The sequence below is a fragment of the Camponotus vicinus genome, unplaced genomic scaffold, assembly GCF_025532165.1.
Source record: "Camponotus vicinus isolate PSW18456_S1 unplaced genomic scaffold, iyCamVici1.0 SCAF_12, whole genome shotgun sequence".
NCBI classification, from domain to species: Eukaryota; Metazoa; Arthropoda; class Insecta; order Hymenoptera; family Formicidae; genus Camponotus; species Camponotus vicinus.
Genome location: NW_028141948.1, coordinates 7,959,294 through 7,985,475, shown reverse-complemented (window position 1 = coordinate 7,985,475; position 26,182 = coordinate 7,959,294). Strand labels below are relative to the sequence as shown.

Below are 26,182 nucleotides of genomic sequence, written 5' to 3'. Positions count from 1 at the left end.
ATTTTGACGAACTAAAATTTGACCATATTTATACATCAATTTGACATCATTTTGACATTTCTGTTCTCCTTGGGTATGGAAGAACTTCAACTCATCTACACAGGAGCACTTACCACAGTAGGAATACATACTATACAGAAAGACCAACAATTAAGCAACACACAAAAGAAACTCGCAAAACCGGCATGGCAACATAGAATACAGGAAAAGATAAAAAACTTAGAAAAGATATCGGACAACTAACACAATTTATACAAGACAAAATATCAAATAAGAAACGAAGAACAATAGGAAATATGTCAAAGCAAGAAGCAACAGAACTGCTAAATGAAAAGAAACAGAAACTACAAGCACTAGCCAAACGACTCAAACGATATAAAAAAAGTGAAAACAGAAGAAAGCAAAACCAATTATTTAACATAAATCAGAAAAAATTTTACCAGACACTAGATAACTTAGAGACCACAGTAAACATCCCACCAAATATCAAAAATGTCGAACACTTTTGGAGCAGCATATGGTCAAACCCAATACAACACAATAGACAAGCACAGTGGATACAAACGGAAACAAACAAATACAGCACAATATAACAAATGCCCGAGATAATAATCAAACACGAAGAAGTCACTCAAACAATCAATTCCACACACAACTGGAAAGCACCCGGAAAAGACAAAATAACCAACTTCTGATTAAAAAGGTTTAAAGCAACACACGCACACTTAGCCAAACTATTCAACAGTTATATCACACATCCACACAAAATACCACACACACACAAGGAATAACCTACCTGAAACCTAAAGACACAATGGACACAACTAACCCAGCGAAATACCGCCCTATAACATGCTTACCAACGATATACAAAATACTTACAGCAATCATAACACAGAAATTAACCGAGCACACAATACACAACAAGATAATCAATGAAGAACAGAAAGGATGTTGTAAGAGAGCCCGGGGATGCAAAGAACAATTGGTAATAGACGCAGAAATAACACATCAGGCTAAAATCAAACAAAAATCGCTGCACTTCGCATACATTGACTATCAAAAAGCCTTCGATAGTGTACCACACTCCTGGTTAATACAAATATTACAAATATACAAAGCAGACCCCAAACTAATACAGTTCTTAGTAACAGTAATGAAAAACTGGAGCACCACACTCAACATCCGAACAAATACAGGTAATATCTCATCACAACCCATACAGATAAGACGAGGAATATATCAAGGAGATTCTTTAAGTGCGTTCTGGTTCTGTTTAGCCCTGAACCCACTATCCAGCATGCTGAATAACACAAAATATGGATACAACATCACAGGAACATACCCACATAAGATCACACACCTACTATACATGGACGATTTAAAACTGCTAGCAGCAACGAACCATCAACTAAACCACCTACTTAAAACAACAGAAATATTTAGCACAGACATAAATATGACTTTCGGAATTGATAAATGTAAAAAGAACAATATAATCAAGAGTAAGCAAATAAACAAGAAAACTACATAGTAGACAATAACAACAATAGAGGCAATGGAAAATACAGACGACTACAAATACTTAGGATACAAACAGAAAATAGGAATAGAACACGCAAAAATTAAAGAAGAATTGAAGCAGAAATATAAGCAGAAACTAACTAAGATATTGAAGACAGAATTAACAGCAAGGAACAAAACGACGACAATTAACATATTTGCAATACCAATACTAACATACTCGTTCGGAGTGGTGAGGTGGAGCGACACGGAGCTGGAAGCACTCAACACACTCACACGATCATACTGTCACAAGTACAGAATACACCATATACACTCAGCACTGGAAAGATTCACACTAGACAGAGAGGAGGGGGGAAGAGGTTTCATAGACATCAAAAACTTAAACTACAAACAGATCGATAACTTAAGAAAATACTTCACAAAACATGCAGAAACTAGCGACCTACACAAAGCAATCACACACGCAAACACATCAGCCACACCACTACAATTTCACAACCACACATACAATCCAACAGACAATATAACAACAACAGATACAAAAAAAGAAAACTGGAAACAGAAAATATTACACGGTAAACATCCACAGTATCTATCACAATCATACATCGACCAAAAGGCATCCAACACATGGTTAAGAAAAGGCAACATATACAGTGAAACAGAAGGATTCATGATTGCAATACAAGATCAAACAATCAACACTAGGTACTATAGTAAACACATAATCAAAGACCCCAACATAAAAACAGACAAATGTAGACTATGCAAACAACAAATAGAAACAATAGATCACATCATAGGTGGATGCACAATACTAGCAAACACAGAATACATCAGAAGACACGACAACGTAGCAAAAATCGTCCACCAACAATTAGCTATAAAACACAAACTAACACAACGACACACACCAACATACAAATACACACCACAGAATATACTGGAGAATGACGAAGTCAAACTATACTGGAACAGAAATATTACAACTGATAAAACAACACTACACAATAAATCAGACATCACACTCATACACAAACGGAAAAAAAACAACACAACTAATTGAAATATCCATACCAAACACAGCAAACATACAGAAGAAAACAGGAGAGAAAATTGAAAAATACATCCAACTGGCTGGAGAAATCAAAGACATGTGGCATCAAGATAAAGTAGAAATAATACCAATCATACTATCAAGCACAGGAGTCATACCACACAATATCCATCAATACACTCATGCACTACAACTACAACCAAACATATACATACAACTACAAAAATCAGTAATCATTGATACATGCTCACACGGAAATTTCTAAACGCAACATAACTTAACAGCTATAAAGAAAACACGCTTGATCACGATCCGCGTGTCTTTCTACTACCAACCAGACACATGTCTGAGAAAAAAAGATAATAATAATAATAATAATATAATAGTACTGTTGTGCACTGTTGTTAAAGCACGTATCCGATTGAAATCATCATCTAGAAAATAAAGTATTTTATTTCTGATTTCTAATATGCAATAAAAAGTGGAGGGTTCCATTTAAAAAATTCAAGGTGGCCTTGTCGTGACCGTGGCGACGCCATCCAAGGTCAAACACATGGCGCCAGTAAATAGACCTTTTAACACCCTACAACTTTGTTTGAAACAATTTTTTGTAAAACTTCTATTTTTTATGATATTTCGAGGTCCCGACTCTTTCGAACACTCCGTATGCCGTAGCGATGTAATGACACGTTTCCGACCCCAGGTTCATTTGCAAAAAATGATTCTTATGGTGCCCCCGACAATCTCTGAAAATTTGGCGATTGAATTTCCGAACACCCTGTATATATATACATATATATATATATACAGGGTTTACCAAAAGTGTGGAAACCCCTTAATATTTCGAAAAATACGCATTTAAAAAAAAAAATGTTTCAGACAAAAGTTGTTTGGTTTCGAGGGGGCCATAAGATGGTATCATTGGTTTGACCTTGAAGAGTTATTTGAAGGTCACATAAAGGTCACCTTCAATTTCTTAAATGGAACCTACTATTTGTCATTGCATATTCTTGTAGCTTATCTCGAGAGCTTCCCAAAACACTATAATTTAGAGAGTGTGTATGAATGCATTATTTTATTAATTTCATGAGAAAACAACGTTTTAACGAATAAAAGGAAAAGAACGCATTTTAAACGTATTTTAAATGTTTTTTAAACGTTTTTTTATCAGAAGAAACGTATCTCTTAACGAGTTTCCTAGCGGACATTTTAACCAATTAAAAACGTTTTCAAGAGTCGGTTATAAAACGAGGAAACATTTGTGAAACGAATATGTGTTATTTGCGGATTGCATCGTAAAGATGAAGAAACTATATCTTGCTGCCATAGCGGGTATGTAACGTACATGCATTCATTGAGAAAATAATATGGAGAAATAGAAATATTTCGGTTACATTTACATATTCATACATTATTACTTTAAATTTATAATTACACGTAAGTGTTTGCAATAATTTTATATTCCTTTCTTATTAAACTCTCTTAAGTAACTATGCTTGAAGCTGGATATGTATTATATGTAGCTGTCATTGTCACGTGAACGTAAAATTAAATATTTTTATATAGATTTTAATGTCAATAATATTCGGTGATTCTGCAACCATTAGTTTCTATTGCTTTGTTTCAAATCCATATAAGATTTGATGCTATATATATGTAATATGACTATGATATTACATGTATATTTAATTTAATTTATATTTTTCCAGTTCTTTTAATAAATATTTATTCTTTTATAATTTTATAACAAAACTTATATTTAATTATTATACATTTTATGCATTTTGTTTGTTATCCTAATTATATTAAGTTATTACATGTATGCTTATTATATATATTTCACAACGGAATATATAAATTTAAATAATAAATTATTTATTTAGAATCCCCATCTGCAATTTAAATAATAAATTATTTATTTAGAATATCTATCTGTAATTTTAATTACATTATTTTTTTAAATTATGTGTTTGTAAATACATACAAAATTACAACAAAATTAAAAAAAATTATAATTAAAAAATATTTAATAATATATAAATCAATTTTACATAGAAGAATATTTTCTTCTATAAAATTGACATTATTAATGTCAGTTAAAAAGAAAAAGATTCTCAAAGCCTATTCGAAATGTTATTTTATCTGGAAGGAAATCTGGGCATGCTGTCGATTGGCCAATTTTTTGGTTGGTCGTCGCCATCTTTGCCTGTATTGATGCAAGGGAAGGATGAAAAATATCCTATGCATCTGACTCCGGAAGAAGCCTCTTGCGTGGCATCTTTACTTACATTCGGTGCAGCTGCAGGTAACATTATTTGTGCAGTCATTGTGAATAACTTCGGTAGAAAAAATACCATGTTATTTACTGCGGTGCCTTCGATAATCAGCTGGTTGATGATAGCCTTTGCAACATCTTCGAAAGTAAGTATCCTAGAAAAAAATATCGTATTTACATCTTCAGATTAAAAATTATTAATTAAGGAAGTTTTGATTATAGTTTCAGTCTTTATTGTTTTAAGTTTGCCTAGAAAATGCACATCTTTGTAACGCTTATCAATGTAATGACACTTATCCTTGCTTTCCTTGAAATTGTATGAATATATGAATATAACACACAATATACATACACATCGATTCTAGATTAAATTTTAAATTCTATTCCATTCTAATCTATACAAACAAATTTCTAATCTATATAGATCTTATAAGTAGGAGTAATAAGATTTATCTATAAAAGCGATATTTTTTCCTCCTCAACATACAAAATTTTAAATCAGCTCAATACAAGTGATTTCTGTTCCATGAACACATTGAAACAAGAGTGTTCACATATTGTCACCTAAAAAATATTATAAATTGTTATAGAATAATCATTCATTGACATCGAAAACAAACAAGAAAAAATTTGTTTTGCACCTATTATTATATGCATATATTATATCAGATATTTAAAATTCAATAATTACAAATACAGAGAGTGTTAAACATATTTTAAATATTATATAATTATATATTTCTTTAGAAATTTTTGAATATATTTGTTATAATTTATTTGGTACATATATAATTCTTTAGCATATTTAATGCGTATAACACAGGTCTGAGCGGATCAGTTACAAAAATCAGAGTACTATCAGAGTGAGTACTATACGATATCATTAACAGAAATATTTCCAAAAATTTAGTTTCTCCACAACAGATTCATGAAATTAGCCAAAATAGCGATTTTTGGGCCATTCAACTACAAATTACTCAAAAACGTGACGTGCTGGGGAAATTCTGCGGCCAGCTTCGCTTTCAGCGTCATGAAATCTATCAGATTCACCTACTCTGCTTTTTGTAACTGACAAATGATCAAATTTCGCAGATCTGTGTAATTAATGAAATATTAAGTGTTTTAGTGCTTCATTGAAAACTTAAATTAACGCTCTGATAACGTACGCTTAATTATATGTTATCAGCTTAATTATCAATGACAGTGTAAACTCTTAGATTGGTTATCTGAGAATGGCGGAAAGACACAAAAGCATTGTGCTGATCCCGCGTATCTCACATGTATACATGTATATATACAGGGTGTTTTCTCTAACTCTAGCAGTTAGAATATTTCTGATTCCTTTCACGATACGACAAAGCTCAAAGGACAAAAATTGTTCAATTAAAAAAGACTAATATTCTGATTATCAAAAATTTGTTTTTACTGTTACTGTTTACGAGATTATAAAATCATTATCATTTTTTTAAATGGGGTGGCATATTTTCATTAACGCAGTGATGTAGCTTATAAGAAAACAAATATAGGATATGTTGACCTTCAAATGACTTTGAAATATAAAAACGTTTAGAAAAGGAAACTATTTTAGTACAAAGATATCTTTTTTTACAGAAGATATCTTTTTTTTACAGAAGATGTTCAAAATGACTTCCGTCAACCTTTATACATTTTCGAATTCGATAAATAAATGCTTCTTTTTTGAGTAATTCCGGGACGATTGCGTTGCATGCACGTCGAATTCTTTCTTGCATGTCTTCTGGTGGGAATATCGCAATAAATTTCATATTTTAAGTGTCCCCACAGAAAAAATCAAGAGACGTAAGGTCCGATGATCGAGCCGGCTAACAATGCTTCAAAAAGAATGTTAGTTTCGAAGTCATGTAGCTCGGTCAAACAAAATCGTATGAAAATTAAAAAAAAAATCGTTTTCTAGGTAAAGTATTGTAATTTATGGAATTTGAGTTGAATTTTTCGAGAAAAATTTTTCTATTGAACTGCAGAGTGTAAAATATATGTAATTTTAAGGAACAAGACAATGTTCCTTTTTAAAGCATGAACGTGGAAGATAAAAAATTTAAAAAAACTAATGATAACGCGTTAAAGTTGAAATTTCAAACTTCAAAAGACTTCTTTTATTTTTTGGCTATGATGATTTTATCGCCGAGAATCGACATCATCATTTCTAGAAAGTACTGGTTTATTTTCAAAATCGTATTACTTGGTCAAAAAAAATCGTAGGAAAATTTAAGAAAAAGCGTTTTGTAGGTAAAATGTAGTTTATGGAATTTGAGTTGAATTTTTCGAGACAATTTTTTTCTTCAAGTTGCGGAGTGTTAAAAGTACATAGTTTTAAAGAACTAAATAGTGTGTTCTTTTTTAAAGCGCAGAATAAGGAAGATAAAATAATTTTTAAAAACCATCAACTGCATGTTAAATTTGAAACTTCAAGCTTCAAAATGCTATTCAATTTGGCGCGATCAATCTCTTTAAGTTCCTATTTTTTTTCTTTGCTTTATAGGAGCTGTACGTATCAAGGTTTATATCCGGTTTGGCTACAGGCATCGCTTATATAGCCACGCCGATGTATTTGGGCGAAATTTCACCAGCACACATTCGCGGTAATTTAACATCCATGTTAACAGTCGCTGTGCGAATCGGCATTTTACTAGAGTTTGTGATAGGCCCATTTGTATCTATACAAAATCTCACCTTCGTGTCTTTGATTGCACCGTGTTTATTTATGCTTGTTTTCATCTGGCTACCGGAGTCTCCATACTATTTGATACGTCGTAACGCCAAACAGAAAGCCATGAACTCTCTCATTCAATTGAGAGGCAAAGAGGACGTTTACAATGAAGCATGTAATATCGAGCGGTTCGTGATAACCAATTTAGATGATCAAACTGGTTTTCGAGAACTTTTATGCGTGCCAGGAAATCGCAGGTGAGATATCAGATTTCCATTTATCGTCACATTAATGAATCGATAAAAATTTTCGAAAATATCTTTTCTATTACAATTAATTTCGCAAGTAATGTAATTTTGTACAAATCCATTCTTTTCTCTATGTAAAATAATTATATTATTGTATAATAATGTTCTTAAATATTTTCTATTCGATTTTTGATCGCATAGTAATTTGAAATTATTGGAAAGATATAGAACAACAGAACTATTATTTCAGCTACATTTGATCAATAAACTTGATTTTACAGAGCTCTAATAACAATATTGTGCGTGGGCATAATTCAGCAAATGAGCGGCTCTCAAGCAATAAACCAGTATGCTCAAATAATCTTCGACCAGATGAATGTTAATCTGGAGGGCAAATACTTGACTATGATATTGGGCGGTGTACAACTGATATTTACGATCATCTGTATGTTCATCACTGATCACAGCGGTAGAAAGTCACTGCTGATAATCTCCTGCATTGGTACAGCGTGCTCGACCGCAATGGTTGCGACGTATTTCAATATGCAATACAATCATATGAATACCAATGATATTACTTGGTTGCCCGCTACAGGTATCATTACATACATAATGATGTATTCCTTGGGCCTGTCTTCGCTACCGTTCACTTTGCTTAGTGAAATATTTTCTACAAATGTGAAGGCTCTTGGCAGCACGATTGTTTTAATAGTCATAAGTTTGATGGCTTCTTTCGTTACAACATTATATTTGATCATTGCCGATATTGCTGGCATACATGTACCGTTCTGGATATTCACTGCGTGCAGTTTTGCTGGTGCTATATTCATATTCTTTTATGTACCTGAAACCAAAGGCAAGACATTAGAGCAGATACAAGAAAAATTGCAAGGTTTATCGAAGCAGTGAGAATCAAAGATATATTTTTTAATATTTTTGAATGAATTCTTAAATGATTCATTTAAAAATATATATTTCGAAATCGAACGTATATCGGATTCACCACGTTAATTTCGTTTAAATCATAAAGAGGATATATATCGAATAACAATTAGAAAATTATCAAAACTGAAAGTGAGTCATATTCTGAATAAAAAAAAGAGCCAAAAAAGAATTTCTTTATTCTCTTTCGAAAGAAATACGAGCAATATCTACGGAAACTTTTACAGCGTAATAATTTTTTGTGTTCTTATATAATAATAATATTTTGTATTTCCTAAGCGACAATTATAACTTTAATTGAATTTAAGTTTTTTTGTCGATTTCAGTTTTTAATATATATTTATAGAGGATGTACATTTCAATACTTTTAAAATGAATTTTGTACTTAAAGTGTTTCGAATGCATATTCTTCGATATATTATAGAATCATCATCTTGTGATATTACACCGCACCTTGAAGAAGAATTTAGATTAATCAATTATATCATTAAATGTGTTTGTAACTTTTTAATTTCATATTTTTAATTTTTTTGATCTTCATATACATATATTATTCCTCGCTTTTCATATGCATGTATATGCATGTTATTTTTTAAAATACTATTTTGAAATTTTTATTTTGAAAATTAGATCTTTTGTCTACAAATCCATTTTCTTATTTATTTCCTCAATATTCATCGATTTACATATTTTTTCACTAAATATTTTTATTTTCTATTAACGGAGGATCTATTATATGAAGTAGTAATTCAATGACATGTATATTCATTTTAGTATTCGCATACATATTGTAACGTTTTGAAATTATAGAATTAAAAATTAAAAAGTTAAGAAAATTAATGCATTATTAATTAATTATTTTTTCAAATTATATATGGAGGGATGTCAGCATATATATTTTAAGTCTATCTGGAATGTTAATGATATAATGTTTAAATCGATAATATCAGTTTTAATTTATAATGTCAAATAAAATAACAGAAAATACTTTTCATATGTTAAATTTTACTTATGTATAATATGACTCCTATTGCTTCTATTAAGATTGTAATACTAAAGTTAAAAATATGTCAAATAATCTTGATATAATTAAATTATATTAAATATAAAATCTGCCTTTATATATTATCAACGTCTTCGAATAATATTAAATATATAATATATGTTAAATAATGTATATGTAAAACTGCATATTAGCGACGACCTCACCAATTTCGATGATCTTGACATGTGTTGTCAAGGATATGTCCCTGATTAATGTGCAAAAAGTTTTAGCCGTCGCTCGTTGTTTATTACAAAGTTATTTACAAAATAAGTTCAATGTTCCCGTGAATTTATTTTGGGCAAATCCGCATAAACTGCACTCTTAATTGGAGATTAGATGTAGAATGAACTTCAATTTAGTTTGCAAAGTGCATGCGTAGATACAGTGGGTTCCGCCTCCCCTACGGTGGGGGGGCACCACATCCGGAAGATATAACCTAATCCAAATCTATTTGATTTAAGACAGATTTGTCTTAAATCAGAAATAGCCCAGGTGGCACACGTTCGTTTTATAAATGCTTCCTAAACGTATCCAATGCTTTTTAACCGTAAAGCATTAATAAGAAACGTTTCTATAGAAACATTTTTAAAACCATAGTTAAGGAAACATATTTTTCACGTTTCTAAAGACAAAATAAAAAATACCTTTTAATTAATTTCAAATTAATTTCAAATTATAAATACATACATACATATATATACACACACACACACACACACACACACACACACACACATATATATATATATACACATAATTATTACGAAAACTAGATTAATTTCTATTTACAAATATATGAATAAGATCATTAAAAATCGGTATTTCATTGATTTTCAATAGAAACATTTATTTTTTGTTATTTTATCTTATATCTAATTATAGTCAGTGGAAGTAAAATTTCACTGTAAAATCAGTAATCGCTAGTTCATTCATTTACCGCTACGATGCGCTATATTTCTCATACTTAAATTTTAATTATGAGAGTTATATAAAGTTTGCAAAGGGCGACAGATAAAATTAAATGTATAACTTCGATTTAATTTCTGATTCGATTTTATAAGTCGGACAAGTAAATGTTCGGCCAATAAACGAAAATGATCCGTTCATTATCTATTTAAGTAAAATAAATCATCACCTATTTAAAATGCATGTTAAATATGCACGTAAATATAAATAAAATTTTTAATTTTATACGAAGTAGGTAAATTATAATCTAATATTACTGATTAAAATAGTCAATATTCCTAATTCTTTCAGTGAAATATTATTGATTTATAGTGCTATAATAACTTATAACTGCTACATCAATGACTCTATTAATTGTTTTCACTGATAATATATTGATTCACATTTAGAGAGTGTGTATGAATGCATTATTTTATTAATTTCATGAGAAAACAAACGTCTTAACGAATAAAAGGAAAAGAACGCATTTTAAACGTATTTTAAGTGTTTTTTTAAACGGTTTTTTATCAGAAAAAAACGTATCTCTTAACGAGTTTCCTAGTGGACATTTTAACCAATTAAAAACGTTTTCAAGAGTCGGTTATAAAACGAGGAAACATTTGTGAAACGAATATGTGCTATCTGCGGATTGCATTGTAAAGATGAAGAAACTATATCTTGCTGCCATAGCGGGTACGTAACGTACATGCATTCATTGAGAAAATAACATGGAGAAATAAAAATATTTCGGTTACATTTACATATTCATACATTATTACTTTAAATTTATAATTACACATAAATGTTTGCAATAATTTAAATTCCTTCTTTATTAAACTTTTTTAAATAACTATGCTTGATGTTGGATGTGTATTAAATGTAGCTGTCATTGTCACGTGTCAACGTAAAATTAAATATTTTTATATAGATGTTAATGTCAATAATATTCGGTGATTCTACAACGATTAGTTTCTATTGCTTTGTATGAAATTCACATAAGATTTGATGTTATGTTAATATGATTATGATATTACATGTATATTTAATTTGATTTATATTTTTCCAGTTCTTTTAATAAATATTTATTGTATATAATTTTATAACAAAACTTATATTTAATTATTATACATTTTATGAATTTTGTTTGTTATCCTAATTATTTGTTAAGTTACTTCATGTATGCCTATTTCATATATTTCATAACGGAATATAAAATTCTTTTATTTATTTGAAATACCTATCTGCAACTTCGATTACGTTATTTTTTTAAATTCTGTGTTTCTAAATACATACAAAATTATATTAAAATTTAAAAAAATTATGATTGAAAAATATTTAATAATATATAAATCAATTTCACATAGAAGAATATTTTCTTCTATAAAATTGACATTATTAATGTCAGTTAAAAAGAAAAAGATTCTCAAAGCCTATTCGAAATGTTACTTTATCTGGAAGGAAATCTGGGCATGCTGTCGATTGGCCAATTTTTTGGTTGGTCGTCGCCATCTTTGCCTGTATTGATGCAAGGGAAGGATGAAAAATATCCTATGCATCTGACTCCGGAAGAAGCCTCTTGCGTGGCATCTTTACTTACATTCGGTGCAGCTGCAGGTAACATTATTTGTGCAGTCATTGTGAATAACTTCGGTAGAAAAAATACCATGTTATTTACTGCTGTGCCTTCGATAATCAGCTGGTTGATGATAGCTTTTGCAACATCTTCGAAAGTAAGTATCCTAGAAAAAAAAATCGTATTTACATCTTCAGATTAAAAATTATTAATTAAAGAAGTTTTGATTATAGTTTCAGTCTTTATTGTTTTAAGTTTGCCTAGAAAGTGCACATCTTTGTAACGCTTATCAATGTAATGACACTTATCCTTGCTTTCCTTGAAATTGTATGAATATATGAATATAACACACAATATACATACACATCGATTCTAAATTAAATTTTAAATTCTATTCCATTCTAATCTATACAAACAAATTTCTAATCTATATAGATCTTATAAGTAGATAAGTTCTTATAAATATAAGATCTTATAAGTAATAAGATCTTATAAGTAATAAGATTTATCTATAAAAGCGATATTTTTTCCTCCTTAACATACAAAATTTTAAATCAGCTTAATACAAATGATTTCTGTTCCATGAACACATTGAAACGACAGTGTTCACACATTGTCACCTAAAAAATATTATAAATTGTTATAGAATAATCATTCATTGACATCTAAAACAAACAAGAAAATATTTGTTTTGCACCTATTATTATATGCATATATTATATCCGATATTTAAAATTCAATAATTACAAATACAGAGAGTGTTAAACATACTTTAAATAATATCCCACACAGCACATGATATCATTCGAATATTCTATACTCATACTGTAAATTTACATTACAGATGTAATATACTGAGAATAATCCTATAACATCTCTTGTTGTATTATTTTTCATATATTCTCAGAATATACTTTGAATATCTCGTATTAGTATATTCTTTCTCGTATATTTTCAGGATACTCTATAATATTGCATGTGTTTCTTTATTTTGCCGCTACGCGCGCTACCAAACTCGTACTTAATTTTTGGTGAAATGGACATAAAGGACTGGTACTAACATGAATTCTAAAGTTTCTTCTTTTTTCTTTTTAGTCAGTTTAATTTATAATAAACTGACTTAATTTAAAGTAATTTGTCTAATAATCTGGATTCCTTGTTGGAATTCAGAATATTAAATAGATTATTTGAAATTAAAATGAGAAGTAATCCATTTACTGCATTTATTAAGGTATTTCATCTATTACCGAGTGTACTTACATAATTGTACATAGATTATCGAGATCAATATTTCAATAAGAATCATTTAATAAACACTAATAGGTGTTTTTCAAACGTTTTATATTCATCTATTAGAAATAACATTTTTGTCTGAAGTTTTGTTTATAAAGTAAATAATTTCACATTTTTATTTATTTTTTACATCACGAAGAATCTATTTTTTATTCTACATATAGTCCAACTATCTCCTATATTCATATATAATTTATTAATGTAAAAATATGCTTAAAATATTCTAAAAATATACTCGTAATATACCAAGAAATATTCTGAGTATATACTGAGTAGGTTTCTAAGGCAGACATAGGAACATCCTCCGTACATTCTCAAAATATCATAGTATGTATATCGAATATTAGTGGGATGAACACAATCTACGTTTGCGATATACTGAGTACATACTCAGGATCTACCTGTGCTGTATGGGATATAATTATATATTTGTTTAGAAATTTTTGAATATATTTGTTATAATTTATTTGGTACATATATAATTCTTTAGCATATTTAATGCGTATAACACAGGTCTGAGCGGTTCAGTTAAAAAAAAATCAGAATAGGTGAATCTGATAGATTTTGTGACGCTGAAAACGAAGCTAGCCGCAGAACTACCCCAGCACGTCAAATTTTGAGTAATTTGTAGTTGAATGGCCCAAAAGTCACTATTTTCGCTAATTTCATGAATTTATTGTGGGGAAACCAAATTTTTTGAAATATTTCTGCCAATAGCATCGTATAGTACTCATTTTCACTTTTCAAATCCATTTTCGATTACCGCCGCACGATTTTTTTCCGTTGAGATATATGTATAAGTATAAAGTTATAAGAAAATTCACGTTAAAGGAAATGTACATAGACATCAATATGGTAGGTCCATCATTTTGAAATTTGAAAAGACATATGTCAGGTTCGGTTGCCTAAAAAAGTATTGTAAAGAAATATCTAATACCTGTTGTTACACATTTTGATAAATTTTTCTAAATTTTATGCCTTTTTATTCTACCCGCCATATTGGAATGCGTCATTTCTAATTTCAAAAGGTGACAGAAGGTATTTAAAAATGTATGTTTTTACCCTAATTTTGATTCGGAGAGATAGAGAGGTAGCACGGTTGATTTAGAATAGCTTATTGGATCCCTGTGCATGACCGGTCTTATAACATGTATATCTGAGCGAAAAAAAATCGTGCGGCGGTAATCGAAAGTGAATTTGAAAAATGAAAGTGAGTACTATACGATGCCATTAACAGAAATATTTCAAAAAATTTGGTTTCTCCACAACAGATTCATGAAATTAGCCAAAATAGCGATTTTTGGGCCATTCAACTACAAATTACTCAAAAACCTGACGTGCTGGGAAAATTCTGCGGCCAGCTTCGTTTTCAGCGTCACAAAATCTATCAGATTCACCTACTCTGCTTTTTGTAACTGACAAAAGGTCAAGTTTCAAAATTCAGGTCTGTGTAATTAATGAAATATTGAGTGTCATAGTGCATCATTGAAAACTTAAATTAACGCTCTGATAACATACGCATAATTATATGTTATCAGCTTAATTATCATTGATAGTGTAAACTCTTAGATTGGTTATCTGAGAATGGCGGAAAGACACATGAACATTGTGCTGATCCCGCGTATCTCACATGTATACATGTATATATACAGGGTGTTTTCTCTAACTCTAGCAGTTAGAATATTTCTGTCTCCTTTGACGATACGACAAAGCTCAAAGGACAAAAATTGTTCAATTCAAAGGGACTAATATTCTGATAAACAAAAATTTCTTTTTACTGTTACTCTTTACGAAATTTCAAAGTCATCAACATTCTTTTAAATGGGGTGGCATATTTTCATTAACGCAGTGATGTAGCTTATAAAAAAACAAATTTAACCATATAGAATATGTTGACCTTCAAATGACTTTGAAACACAAAAACGTTCCATTAACCTTATACATTTTCGAATTCGATAAATAAATGCTTCTTTTTTGAGTAATTCCGGGATGATTGCGGTGCATGCACATCGAGTTCTTTCTTGCATGTCTTCTGGTGGGAATATCGCGATAAATTTCAAATTTGAGGTGTCCCCACAGAAGAAATCAGGAGTCGTAAGATCCGGTGATCGAGCCAGCTAACAATGCTTCAAAAAGAATGTTAGTTTCGACGTCATGTAGCTCGGTCAAACAAAATCGTAGGAAAATTAAAAAAAAGCGTTTTGTATGCAAAATATTGTAATATATGGAATTTGAGTTGAATTTTTCGAGACAATTTTTTTTTTTTCAAGTTGCGGCGTGTTAAAAGTACATAATTTTAAAGAACTAAATAGTGTGTTCTTTTTTAAAGCGCAGAATAAGGAAGATAACAAATTTTTAAAAACCATCAACTGCATGTTAAATTTGAAACTTTAAGCTTCAAAATGCTAATCAATTTGGCGCGATCGATCTCTTTAAGTTCCAATTTTTTTTCTTTGCTTTATAGGAGCTGTACGTATCAAGGTTTATATCCGGTTTGGCTACAGGCATCGCTTATACAGCCACTCCGATGTATTTGGGCGAAATTTCACCAGCACACATCCGCGGTAATTTAACATCCATGTTAACAGTCGCTGTGAAAATCGGCATTTTAGTGGAGTTTGTGATAGGCCCATTTGTATCTATACAAAATCTCACCTTCGTGTCTTTGATTGCACCGTGTTTATTTATGCTTGTTTTCATCTGGCTACCGGAGTCTCCATATTATTTGATACGTTGTAACGCCAAACAGAAAGCCATGAACTCTCTCATTCAATTAAGAGGCAAAGAGGACGTTTACAATGAAGCATGTAATATCGAGCGGTTCGTGGTAACCAATTTAGATGATCAAACTGGTTTTCGAGAACTTTTATGCGTGCCAAGAAATCGCAGGTGAGATATCAGATTTCCGTTTATCGTCACACTTGATCATTAATGATTCGATAAAAATTTTCGAAAATATCTTTTCTATTACAATTAATTTCGCAAGTAATGTAATTTTGTACAAATCCATTCTTTTCTCTATGTAAAATAATTATATTATTGTATAATAGTTTTCTTAAATATTTTCTATTCGATTTTTGACCTCATAGTAATTTGAAATTGTTAAGCGTCGTCTACAATGGGAGTAATATCGGTGGAGTAAGATTAGGAGTAAGCGAATGGTTTTTTTCCATTTCGCCTTACTACACCGATAAAACTGTCTTACTTTCTACGAAATGTATATAATAAGATGTCCGAGTAGGAAGTAAGACAGTTTTATCGGTGTAGTAAGGCGAAATGGAAAAAAACCATTCGCTTACTCCTAATCTTACGCCTTACTCCACCGATATTACTCCCATTGTAGACGACGCTTTACGATAATATAGAACAACAGAACTATTATTTCAGCTACATTTGATCAATAAACTTCATTTTACAGAGCTCTAATGACAATATTGTGCGTGAGCATAATTCAGCAAATGAGCGGCTCTCCAGTAATAGACCAGTATGCTCAAATGATCTTCGACCAGATGAATGTTAATCTGGAGGGCAAATACTTGACTATGATATTGGGCGGTGTACAACTGATATTTACGATCATCTGTATGTTTATCACTGATCACAGCGGTAGAAAGTCACTGCTGATAATCTCCTGCATTATGTGTGTGTGTGTGTGTGTGTGTGTGTGCGTACACATTCTCACACACACACTGATTGTTACAGTCATCGCGTATAGCAATCAGCTGATCGCGGCGAGTGCCCCACGTAATCGCCTATATCGCGCCGTCCTTGCCTACCTTTTGTACTCGTTCCGTAAGTAGTTAACTATTTTTCTTTATAGTTTAAAAACTAAGCTCCGGGCAAAATTTTGCAAGAGGAAAAATCGTCTTAGAATTCATTCAAGAATTTGATATTTTAAAGACAAACGTTTGTTCAGAATCACCCTGTATATATATATATATATATATATATATATATATATATATATATATATATACAGGGTTTATCAAAAGTGTGGAAACTCCTTAATATTTTGAAAAATACGCATTTAAAAAAAAATGTTTCATACAAAAGTTATAGGGTTTTATGTGGCGCATTACACAGTAACATTATTATGACCTCGAATAGCGTTTTCAAGGTTATGTGAAGGTCACCTCCAACTTTTTAAACGGGACACCCTATATGTTTTTGCATATTCTTGTAGCTTATCTCGAGAGCTTTCCAAAACACTATAATTAAGTTAGTCTTCATTAAGTACTTTCCGAGTTATGAGGCTTGAAATCATTTCTTAATTTTACATAAACCATAAAATATCTAGTAAAATATTCATTTTTCGATTATCTTACCTTAATAATTTTATGTACAAAATAATGAAAGTAATCAATTGGTGTAAAGAAAACATACAGTTATTTGTAAGAAAAAATATGTAATTGTTAATTGCAAATTACATATTTTTTCTTAAAAACAACTATGTTTTTTCTTTACACCAATTGATTCCTCTCATTGTTTTGTATATAAAAGTATTAAGGTAAGATAATCGAAAAATGAATATTTTACTAGATATTTTATGGTTTATGTAAAATTAAGAAATGATTTCAAGCCTCATAACTCGAAAAGTACTCAATGAAGAAATACTTTATTATAGTGTTTTGAAAAGCTCTCGAGATGAGTTACAAGAATATGTAATAAAAAATAGGGAGTTCCATTTAAAAATCCAAAGTGACAATGCCCTGATATTGACAACGCCACCCAAGGTCAAACCAATGGTACCATCTTATGTCCCCCTTCAAGCCATACAACTTATATCTGAAAAATTTTTCGATTTAATGCAGTGTTTCTGAGACATTCGCGTGTACTGATTAAAATGGTCTACCCTGTGTATATATATATATATATATATATACACATAATCATTACGGAAACTATATTAATACATATTTATAAATATATGAATAAGATATCTAAGAATCACTAAGAATCAGTATTTCATTGATCTTCAGATGAAACGTTTACTATTTGTTACTTTATCTTATATCTAATTATAACCAGTAAAAGTTAAATTTCACTATAAAATTAGTAATCGCTAGTTCATTTATTTACTGTTCCGATGCGCTATTTTTCTCGTACTTAAGTTTTAGTCATGAAAATTATATAAAGCTTGCAAAGGGAGACAGATAAAATTAAAAGTATAACTTCGATTTAATTTCTGATACTTTCAATAGAGGAGCTTTAGATATTAATCGATTTTATAAGTCGGACAAGTAAATGTCCGGCCAATAAACCAAAATGATCCGTTCATTATCTGTTTAGATGAAATAAATCATCATCTATTTAAGATGCATATTCAATATGCACGTAAATATAAATAATATTTTTAATTTTATACGAAGTAGGTAAATTATAATCTAATATTACTGATTAAAACAGTCAATATTACTAACTCTTTCAGTGAAATATTATTGATTTACAATGCTATAATAACTCATAACTGCTGTATCAATGACTCTATTTATTGTTTTCACTGATGATATACTGATTCACTTTTAGAGAGTGTGTATGAATACATTGTTTTATTAATTCCGTGAGAAAACAAATGTTTAAAGAATGAAAGAGAAAACGTATTTTAAACGTATTTTAAATGTATTTTTAAACCTTTTTATCAGAGGAAACGTACCTCTTAACGTGTTTCAAATAGACAATTTAACCAATTAGAAACGTTTTCAAGAGTCGGTTATAAAACGAGGAAACATTTGTGAAACGAATATGTGCTATCTGCGGATTGCATTGTAAAGATGAAGAAACTATATCTTGCTGCCATAGCGGGTACGTAACGTACATGCATTCATTGAGAAAATAACATGGAGAAATAAAAATATTTCGGTTACATTTACATATTCATACATTATTACTTTAAATTTATAATTACACATAAATGTTTGCAATAATTTAAATTCCTTCTTTATTAAACTTTTTTAAATAACTATGCTTGATGTTGGATGTGTATTATATGTAGCTGTCATTGTCACGTGAACGTAAAATTAAATATTTTCATATAGATTTTAATGTCAATAATATTCGGTGATTCTGCAACCATTAGTTTCTATTGCTTTGTTTCAAATCCATATAAGATTTGATGCTATGTATATGTAATATGACTATGATATTACATGTATATTTAATTTAATTTATATTTTTCCAGTTCCTTTAATAAATATTTATTCTTTTATAATTTTATAACCAAACTTATATTTAATTATTATACATTTTATGCATTTTGATTGTTATCCTAATTATTTGTTAAGTTATTTCATGTATGCCTATTACATATATTTCATAACAGAATATATAAATTCTTTTATTTATTTGAAATACCTACATATCTGCAACTTCGATTACGTTATTATTTTAAATTCTGTGTTTGTAAATACATACAAAATTATATTAAAATTTAAAAAAATTATGATTGAAAAATATTTAATAATATATAAATCAATTTTACATAGAAGAATATTTTCTTCTATAAAATTGACATTATTAATGTCAGTTAAAAAGAAAATGATTCTCAAAGCCTATTCGAAATGTTATTTTATCTGGAAGGAAATCTGGGCATGCTGTCGGTTGGCCAATTTTTTGGTTGGTCGTCGCCATCTTTGCCTGTATTGATGCAAGGGAAAGATGAAAAATATCCTATGCATCTGACTCCGGAAGAAGCCTCTTGGGTGGCATCTTTACATACATTCGGTGGAGCTGCAGGTAACATTATTTGTGCAGTCATTGTGAATAACTTCGGTAGAAAAAATACCATGTTATTTACTGCGGTGCCTTCGATAATCAGCTGGTTGATGATAGCTTTTGCAACATCTTCGAAAGTAAGTATCCTAGAAAAAAATATCGTATTTACATCTTCAGATTAAAAATTATTAATTAAGGAAGTTTTGATTATAGTTTCAGTCTTTATTGTTTTAAGTTTGCCTAGAAAATGCACATCTTTGTAACGCTTATCAATGTAATGACACTTATCCTTGAAATGACGCTTTCCTTGAAATGACGCTTTCCTTGAAATTGTAAGAATATATGAATATAACACACAATATACATACACATCGATTCTAGATTAAATTTTAAATTTTATTCCATTCTAATCTATACAAACAAATTTCTAATCTATATAGATCTTATAAGTAGGAGTAATAAGATTTATCTATAAAAGCGATATTTTTTCCTCCTCAACATACAAAATTTTAAATCAGCTTAATACAAGTGATTTCTGTTCCATGAACACATTGAAACGACAGTGTTCACACATTGTCACCTAAAAAATATTATAAATTGTTATAGAATAATCATTCATTGACATTTAAAACAAATAAGAAAAAATTTATTTTGCACCTATTATTATATGCATATATTATATCCGATATTTAAAATTCAATAATTACAAACACAGAGAGTGTTAAACATATTTTAAATAATATATAATTATATATTTCTTTAGAAATTTTTGAATATATTTGTTATAATTTATTTGGTAGATATATAATTCTTTAGCATATTTAATGCGTATAACACAGGTCTGAGCGGTTCAGTTAAAAAAATCAGAGTAGGTGAATCTGATAGATTTTGTGACGCTGAAAACGAAGCTAGCCGCAAAACTTCCTCAGCACGTCAAATTTTGAGTAATTTGTAGTTGAATGGCCCAAAAGTCTCTATTTTCGTTAATTTCATAAATTTATTGTGGGGAAACCAAATTTTTTGAAATATTTCTGCCAATGGTATCGTATAGTACTCACTTTCACCTTTTAAATCCATTTTCGATTACAGCCGCACGATTTTTTTTCGCTCAGATATATAAGTATAAAGTTATAAGAAAATTCACGTTAAAGAAAATTTACATAAACATCAATATGGTAGATCCATCATCTTCAAATTTGAAAAGACATATGTCAGCTTCGGTTGCCTAAAAAAATATTGTAAAGAAATATCTAATACCTGTTGTTAGACATTTTGATAAATTTTTCTAAATTTTATGTTTTTTCATTGTAATTCTGTCTGCCATATTGGATGCGTCATTTTTAATTCCAAAAAATCGTGCGGCGGTAATCGAAAGTGAATTTGAAAAATGAAAGTGAGTACTATACGATATCATTAACAGATATATTTCAAAAAATTTGGTTTCTCCACAACAGATTCATGAAATTAGCCAAAATAGCGATTTTTGGGCCATTCAACTACAAATTACTCAAAAACTTGACGTGCTGGGGAAATTCTGCGGCCAGCTTCGCTTTCAGCGTCATAAAATCTATCAGATTCACCTACTCTGCTTTTTGTAACTGACAAAAGATCAAATTTCGCAGGTCTGTGTAATTAATGAAATATTAAGTGTCTTAGTGTTTCATTGAAAACTTAAATTAACGCTCTGATAACGTACGCTTAATTATATGTCATCAGCTTAATTATCAATGATAGTGTAAACTCTTAGATTGGTTTTCTGAGAATGGCGGAAAGGCACAAAGGAATTGTGCTGATCCCGCGTATCTCACATGTATACATGTATATATACAGGGTGTTTTCTCTAACACTAGCAGTTAGAATATTTCTGATTCCTTTGACGATACGACAAAGCTCAAAAGACAAAAATTGTTCAATTCAAAAAGACTAATATTCTGATTATCAAAAATTTCTTTTTACTGTTACTGTTTACGAGATTTCAAAGTCATTAACATTTTTTTAAATGGGGTGGCATATTTTCATTAACGCAGTGATGTAGCTTATAAAAAAACAAATTTAACCATATAGGATATGATGACCTTCAAATGACTTTGATATATAAAAACGTTTAGAAAAGGAAACTATTTTAGTACAAAAATATCTTTTTTTTACAGAAGATGTTCAAAATGACTTCCGTTAACCTTTATACATTTTCGAATTCGATAAATAAATGCTTCTTTTTTGAGTAATTCCGGGATGATTGCATTGCATGCACGTCGAATTCTTTCTTGCATGTCTTCTGATGGGAATATCGCAATAAATTTGATATTTTAAGTGTCCCCACAGAAAAAATTAAGAGACGTAAGGTCCGATGATCGAGCCGGCTAACAATGCTTCAAAAAGAATGTTAGTTTCGAAGTCATGTAGCTCGGTCAAACAAAATCGTATGAAAATTAAAAAAAAATCGTTTTCTAGGTAAAATATTGTAATTTATGGAATTTGAGTTGAATTTTTCGAGAAAAATTATTTTATCGAACTGCAGAGTGTAAAATATACGTAATTTTAAGGAACAAAACAATGTTCTTCTTTAAAGCATGAACGTGGAAGATAAAAAATTTAAAAAAACTAATGATAACGCGTTAAAGTTGAAATTTCAAACTTCAAAAGACTTCTTTTATTTTTTGGCTATGATGATTTATCGCCGAGAATCGACATCATCATTTCTAGAAAGTACTGGTTTATTTTCAAAATCGTATTACTTGGTCAAAAAAAATCGTAGGAAAATTTAAGAAAAAGCGTTTTGTAAGTAAAATGTAGTTTATGGAATTTGAGTTGAATTTTTCGAGACAATTTTTTTTTTTCAAGTTGCGGCGTGTTAAAAGTACATAATTTTAAAGAACGAAATAGTGTGTTTTTTTTTAAAGCGCAGAATAAGGAAGATAAAAAAATTTTTAAAAACCATCAACTGCATGTTAAATTTGAAACTTCAAGCTTCAAAATGCTACTGAATTTGGCGCGATCAATCTCTTTAAATTCCTATTTTTTTTCTTTGCTTTATAGGAGCTGTACGTATCAAGGTTTATATCCGGTTTGGCTACAGGCATCGCTTATACAGCCACGCCGATGTATTTGGGCGAAATTTCACCAGCACACATTCGCGGTAATTTAACATCCATGTTAACAGTCGCTGTGCGAATCGGCATTTTACTGGAGTTTGTGATAGGCCCATTTGTATCTATACAAAATCTCACCTTCGTGTCTTTGATTGCACCGTGTTTATTTATGCTTGTTTTCATCTGGCTACCGGAGTCTCCATACTATTTGATACGTCGTAACGCCAAACAGAAAGCCATGAACTCTCTCATTCAATTGAGAGGCAAAGAGGACGTTTACAATGAAGCATGTAATATCGAGCGGTTCGTGATAACCAATTTAGATGATCAAGCTGGTTTTCGAGAACTTTTATGCGTGCCAGAAAATCGCAGGTGAGATATCAGATTTCCATTTATCGTCACACTTGATCATTAATGAATCGATAAAAATTTTCGAAAATATCTTTTCTATTACAATTAATTTCGCAAGTAATGTAATTTTGTACAAATCCATTCTTTTCTCTATGTAAAATAATTATATTATTGTATAATAATTTTCTTAAATATTTTCTATTCGATTTTTGATCTCATAGTAATTTGAAATTATTGCAATGATATAGAACAACAGAACTATTATTTCAGCTACATTTGATCAATAAACTTGATTTTACAGAGCTCTAATAACATTATTGTGCGTGGGCATAATTCAGCAAATGAGCGGCTCTCAAGCAATAGACCAGTATGCTCAAATGATCTTCGACCAGATGAATGTTAATCTGGAGGGCAAATACTTGACTATGATATTGGGCGGTGTACAACTGATATTTTCGATCATCTCTATGTTCATCACTGATCACAGCGGTAGAAAGTCACTGCTGATAATTTCCTGCATTGGTACAGCGTGCTCGTCCGCAACGATTGCGACGTATTTCAATATGCAATACAATCATATGAATACCAATGATATTACTTGGTTGCCCGCTGCAGGTGTCATCATACACACAATCATGAATTCCTTGGGCCTGGCTTCGCTACCGTGCACTTTGCTCAGCGAAATATTTCCTACAAATGTGAAGGCACTTGGCAGCATGATAGTTTTAATAGTAATAAGTTTGATGGCTTCTGTCGTTACAAGATCATATTTGATCATTGCCGATATTGCTGGCATACATATACCGTTCTGGATATTCACTGCGTGCAGTTTCGCTGGTGCTATATTCATATTCTTTTATGTACCTGAAACCAAAGGCAAGACATTAGAGCAGATACAAGAAGAATTGCAAGGTTTATCGAAGCAGTGAGAATCAAAGATATATTTTTTAATCTTTTTTAATGAATTCTTAAATGATTCATTGAAAAATATATATTTCAAAATCGAACGTATATCGGATCCACCACGTTAATTGCGTTTAAATCATAAAGAGGATATATACCGAATAACAATTAGAAAATTATCAAAACTGATAGTGAGTCATATTCTGAATAAAAAAAAGAGCCAAAAAAGAATTTCTTTATTCTATTTCGAAAGAAATACGAGCAATATCTACGGAAACTTTTACAGCGTAATAATTTTTTGTGTTCTTATATAATAATAATATTTTGTATTTCCTAAGCGACAATTATAACTTTAATTGAATTTAAGTTTTTTTGTCGATTTCAGTTTTTAATATATATTTATAGAGGATGTACATTTCAATACTTTTAAAATGAATTTTGGACTTTAATTGTTTCGAATGCATATTCTTCGATATATTATAGAATCATCATCTTGTGATATTACACCACACCTTGAAGAAGAATTTAGATTAATCAGTTATATCATTAAATGTGTTTGTAACTTTTTAATTTTATATTTTTAATATTTTTGATCTTCATATATATTATTCCTCGCTTTTCATATGCCTGTATATGCATGTTATTTTTTAAAATACTTTTTTGAAATTTTTATTTTGAAAATTAGATCTTGTGTCTACAAATCCATTTTCTTATTTATTGCCTCAATATTCATCCATTTACATATTTTTTCACTAAAAATTTTTATTTTCTATTAACGAAGGATCTATTATATAAAGTAGTAATTCAATGACATGTATATTCATTTTAGTATTCGCATACATATTGTAACCTCTTAAAATTATAGAAATAAAAATTAAAAAGTTAAGAAAATTAATGCATTATTAATTAATTATTTTTTCAAATTATACTATATGGAGGGATATCAACATATATATTTTAATTCTGTCTGGAATGTTAATGATATAATGTTTAAATCTATAATATCAGTTTTAATTTATAATATCAAATAAAATAACAAAAAATACTTTTCATATGTTAAATTTTACTTATGTATAATATGACTCCTATTGCTTCTATTAAGATTGTAATACTAAAGTTAAAAATATGTCAAATAATCTTGATATAATTAAATTATATTAAATATAAAATCTGCCTTTATATATTATCAACGTCTTCGAATAATTTTAAATATATAATACATGTTAAATAATGTATAGGTAAAATTGCATATTAGTGCGAAATATGGTAAGAGAATAGGTCACAAGTTTTATATTTGTTATTATTATTTTATTTAAACATAAATAAAAAAACTTACTCCTAATATCATATAAAATTTCAACAAATAATGTCTTCCGTTATCTGCGTTTTATAAAAATATATTTTGTCAATCAACTGTATTACAAAAATATAAATATAAATATTTTATAATAAAAATGTGTATATTTTTTGGCACTTTAATCACACTCAATTGATATAGCTAATATTTTCACTGTGCAATAATAATGAATACTTGAGT

At 29.8% G+C, this 26,182-nt stretch overlaps 4 protein-coding genes across 5 annotated transcripts; all 4 read left to right on the top strand.

The window, feature by feature from the left end:
* The first annotated feature begins 296 nt into the window (after positions 1-296).
* LOC145962448 (uncharacterized) lies at positions 297-1,428 on the top strand. Its single transcript, XM_083083504.1, has 3 exons — positions 297-384; positions 885-1,199; positions 1,355-1,428. Exons 1-3 carry the CDS (start codon positions 297-299, stop codon positions 1,426-1,428), a joined length of 477 nt encoding a protein of 158 aa, XP_082939630.1.
* A 130-nt stretch (positions 1,429-1,558) lies between these two features.
* On the top strand, positions 1,559-2,593 carry LOC145962446 (uncharacterized). Its single transcript, XM_083083503.1, has one exon. It carries the CDS (start codon positions 1,559-1,561, stop codon positions 2,591-2,593), a length of 1,035 nt encoding a protein of 344 aa, XP_082939629.1.
* Positions 2,594-3,806: 1,213 nt separating this feature from the next.
* On the top strand, positions 3,807-10,367 carry LOC145962571 (facilitated trehalose transporter Tret1-like). The gene is made up of 4 exons (XM_083083760.1): positions 3,807-3,916; positions 4,734-5,005; positions 7,378-7,802; positions 8,075-10,367. The coding sequence occupies exons 1-4, from the start codon at positions 3,886-3,888 to the stop codon at positions 8,700-8,702; spliced, it is 1,356 nt and encodes a 451-aa protein (XP_082939886.1). The 5' UTR covers positions 3,807-3,885; the 3' UTR covers positions 8,703-10,367.
* Positions 10,368-10,704: 337 nt separating this feature from the next.
* LOC145962568 (facilitated trehalose transporter Tret1-like) lies at positions 10,705-25,155 on the top strand. Of its 2 annotated transcripts, XM_083083758.1 has the most exons (7): positions 10,705-11,418; positions 12,184-12,455; positions 16,056-16,480; positions 17,010-17,383; positions 20,168-20,439; positions 23,339-23,763; positions 24,044-25,155. In XM_083083758.1, exons 1-7 carry the CDS (start codon positions 11,388-11,390, stop codon positions 24,669-24,671), a joined length of 2,427 nt encoding a protein of 808 aa, XP_082939884.1. In that variant the 5' UTR covers positions 10,705-11,387; the 3' UTR covers positions 24,672-25,155. The 2 variants fall into 2 exon arrangements, with proteins under 2 accessions (XP_082939884.1, XP_082939885.1); XM_083083759.1 differs by lacking the exons at positions 10,705-11,418; positions 12,184-12,455 and having other exon boundaries at positions 15,105-16,155; positions 16,341-16,480.
* Positions 25,156-26,182: the final 1,027 nt, after the last annotated feature.

Bases quoted from the DNA above. Each gene is read 5' to 3' on its own strand.
- LOC145962448 (XM_083083504.1), top strand. From the start codon at position 297: ATGTCAAAGCAAGAAGCAACAGAACTGCTAAATGAAAAGAAACAGAAA. The intron at 385-884 runs GTGAAAACAGAA...AAATACTTACAG, and splicing joins ACTCAAACGATATAAAAAAA to CAATCATAACACAGAAATTA. The intron at 1,200-1,354 runs GTAATATCTCAT...TACCCACATAAG, and splicing joins CAACATCCGAACAAATACAG to ATCACACACCTACTATACAT.
- LOC145962446 (XM_083083503.1), top strand. From the start codon at position 1,559: ATGGAAAATACAGACGACTACAAATACTTAGGATACAAACAGAAAATA.
- LOC145962571 (XM_083083760.1), top strand. From the start codon at position 3,886: ATGAAGAAACTATATCTTGCTGCCATAGCGG. The intron at 3,917-4,733 runs GTATGTAACGTA...TTTATCTGGAAG, and splicing joins ATATCTTGCTGCCATAGCGG to GAAATCTGGGCATGCTGTCG. The intron at 7,803-8,074 runs GTGAGATATCAG...TTGATTTTACAG, and splicing joins TGCGTGCCAGGAAATCGCAG to AGCTCTAATAACAATATTGT.
- LOC145962568 (XM_083083758.1), top strand. From the start codon at position 11,388: ATGAAGAAACTATATCTTGCTGCCATAGCGG. The intron at 16,481-17,009 runs GTGAGATATCAG...TTCATTTTACAG, and splicing joins TGCGTGCCAAGAAATCGCAG to AGCTCTAATGACAATATTGT. The intron at 17,384-20,167 runs GTAAGTAGTTAA...TTTATCTGGAAG, and splicing joins CTACCTTTTGTACTCGTTCC to GAAATCTGGGCATGCTGTCG.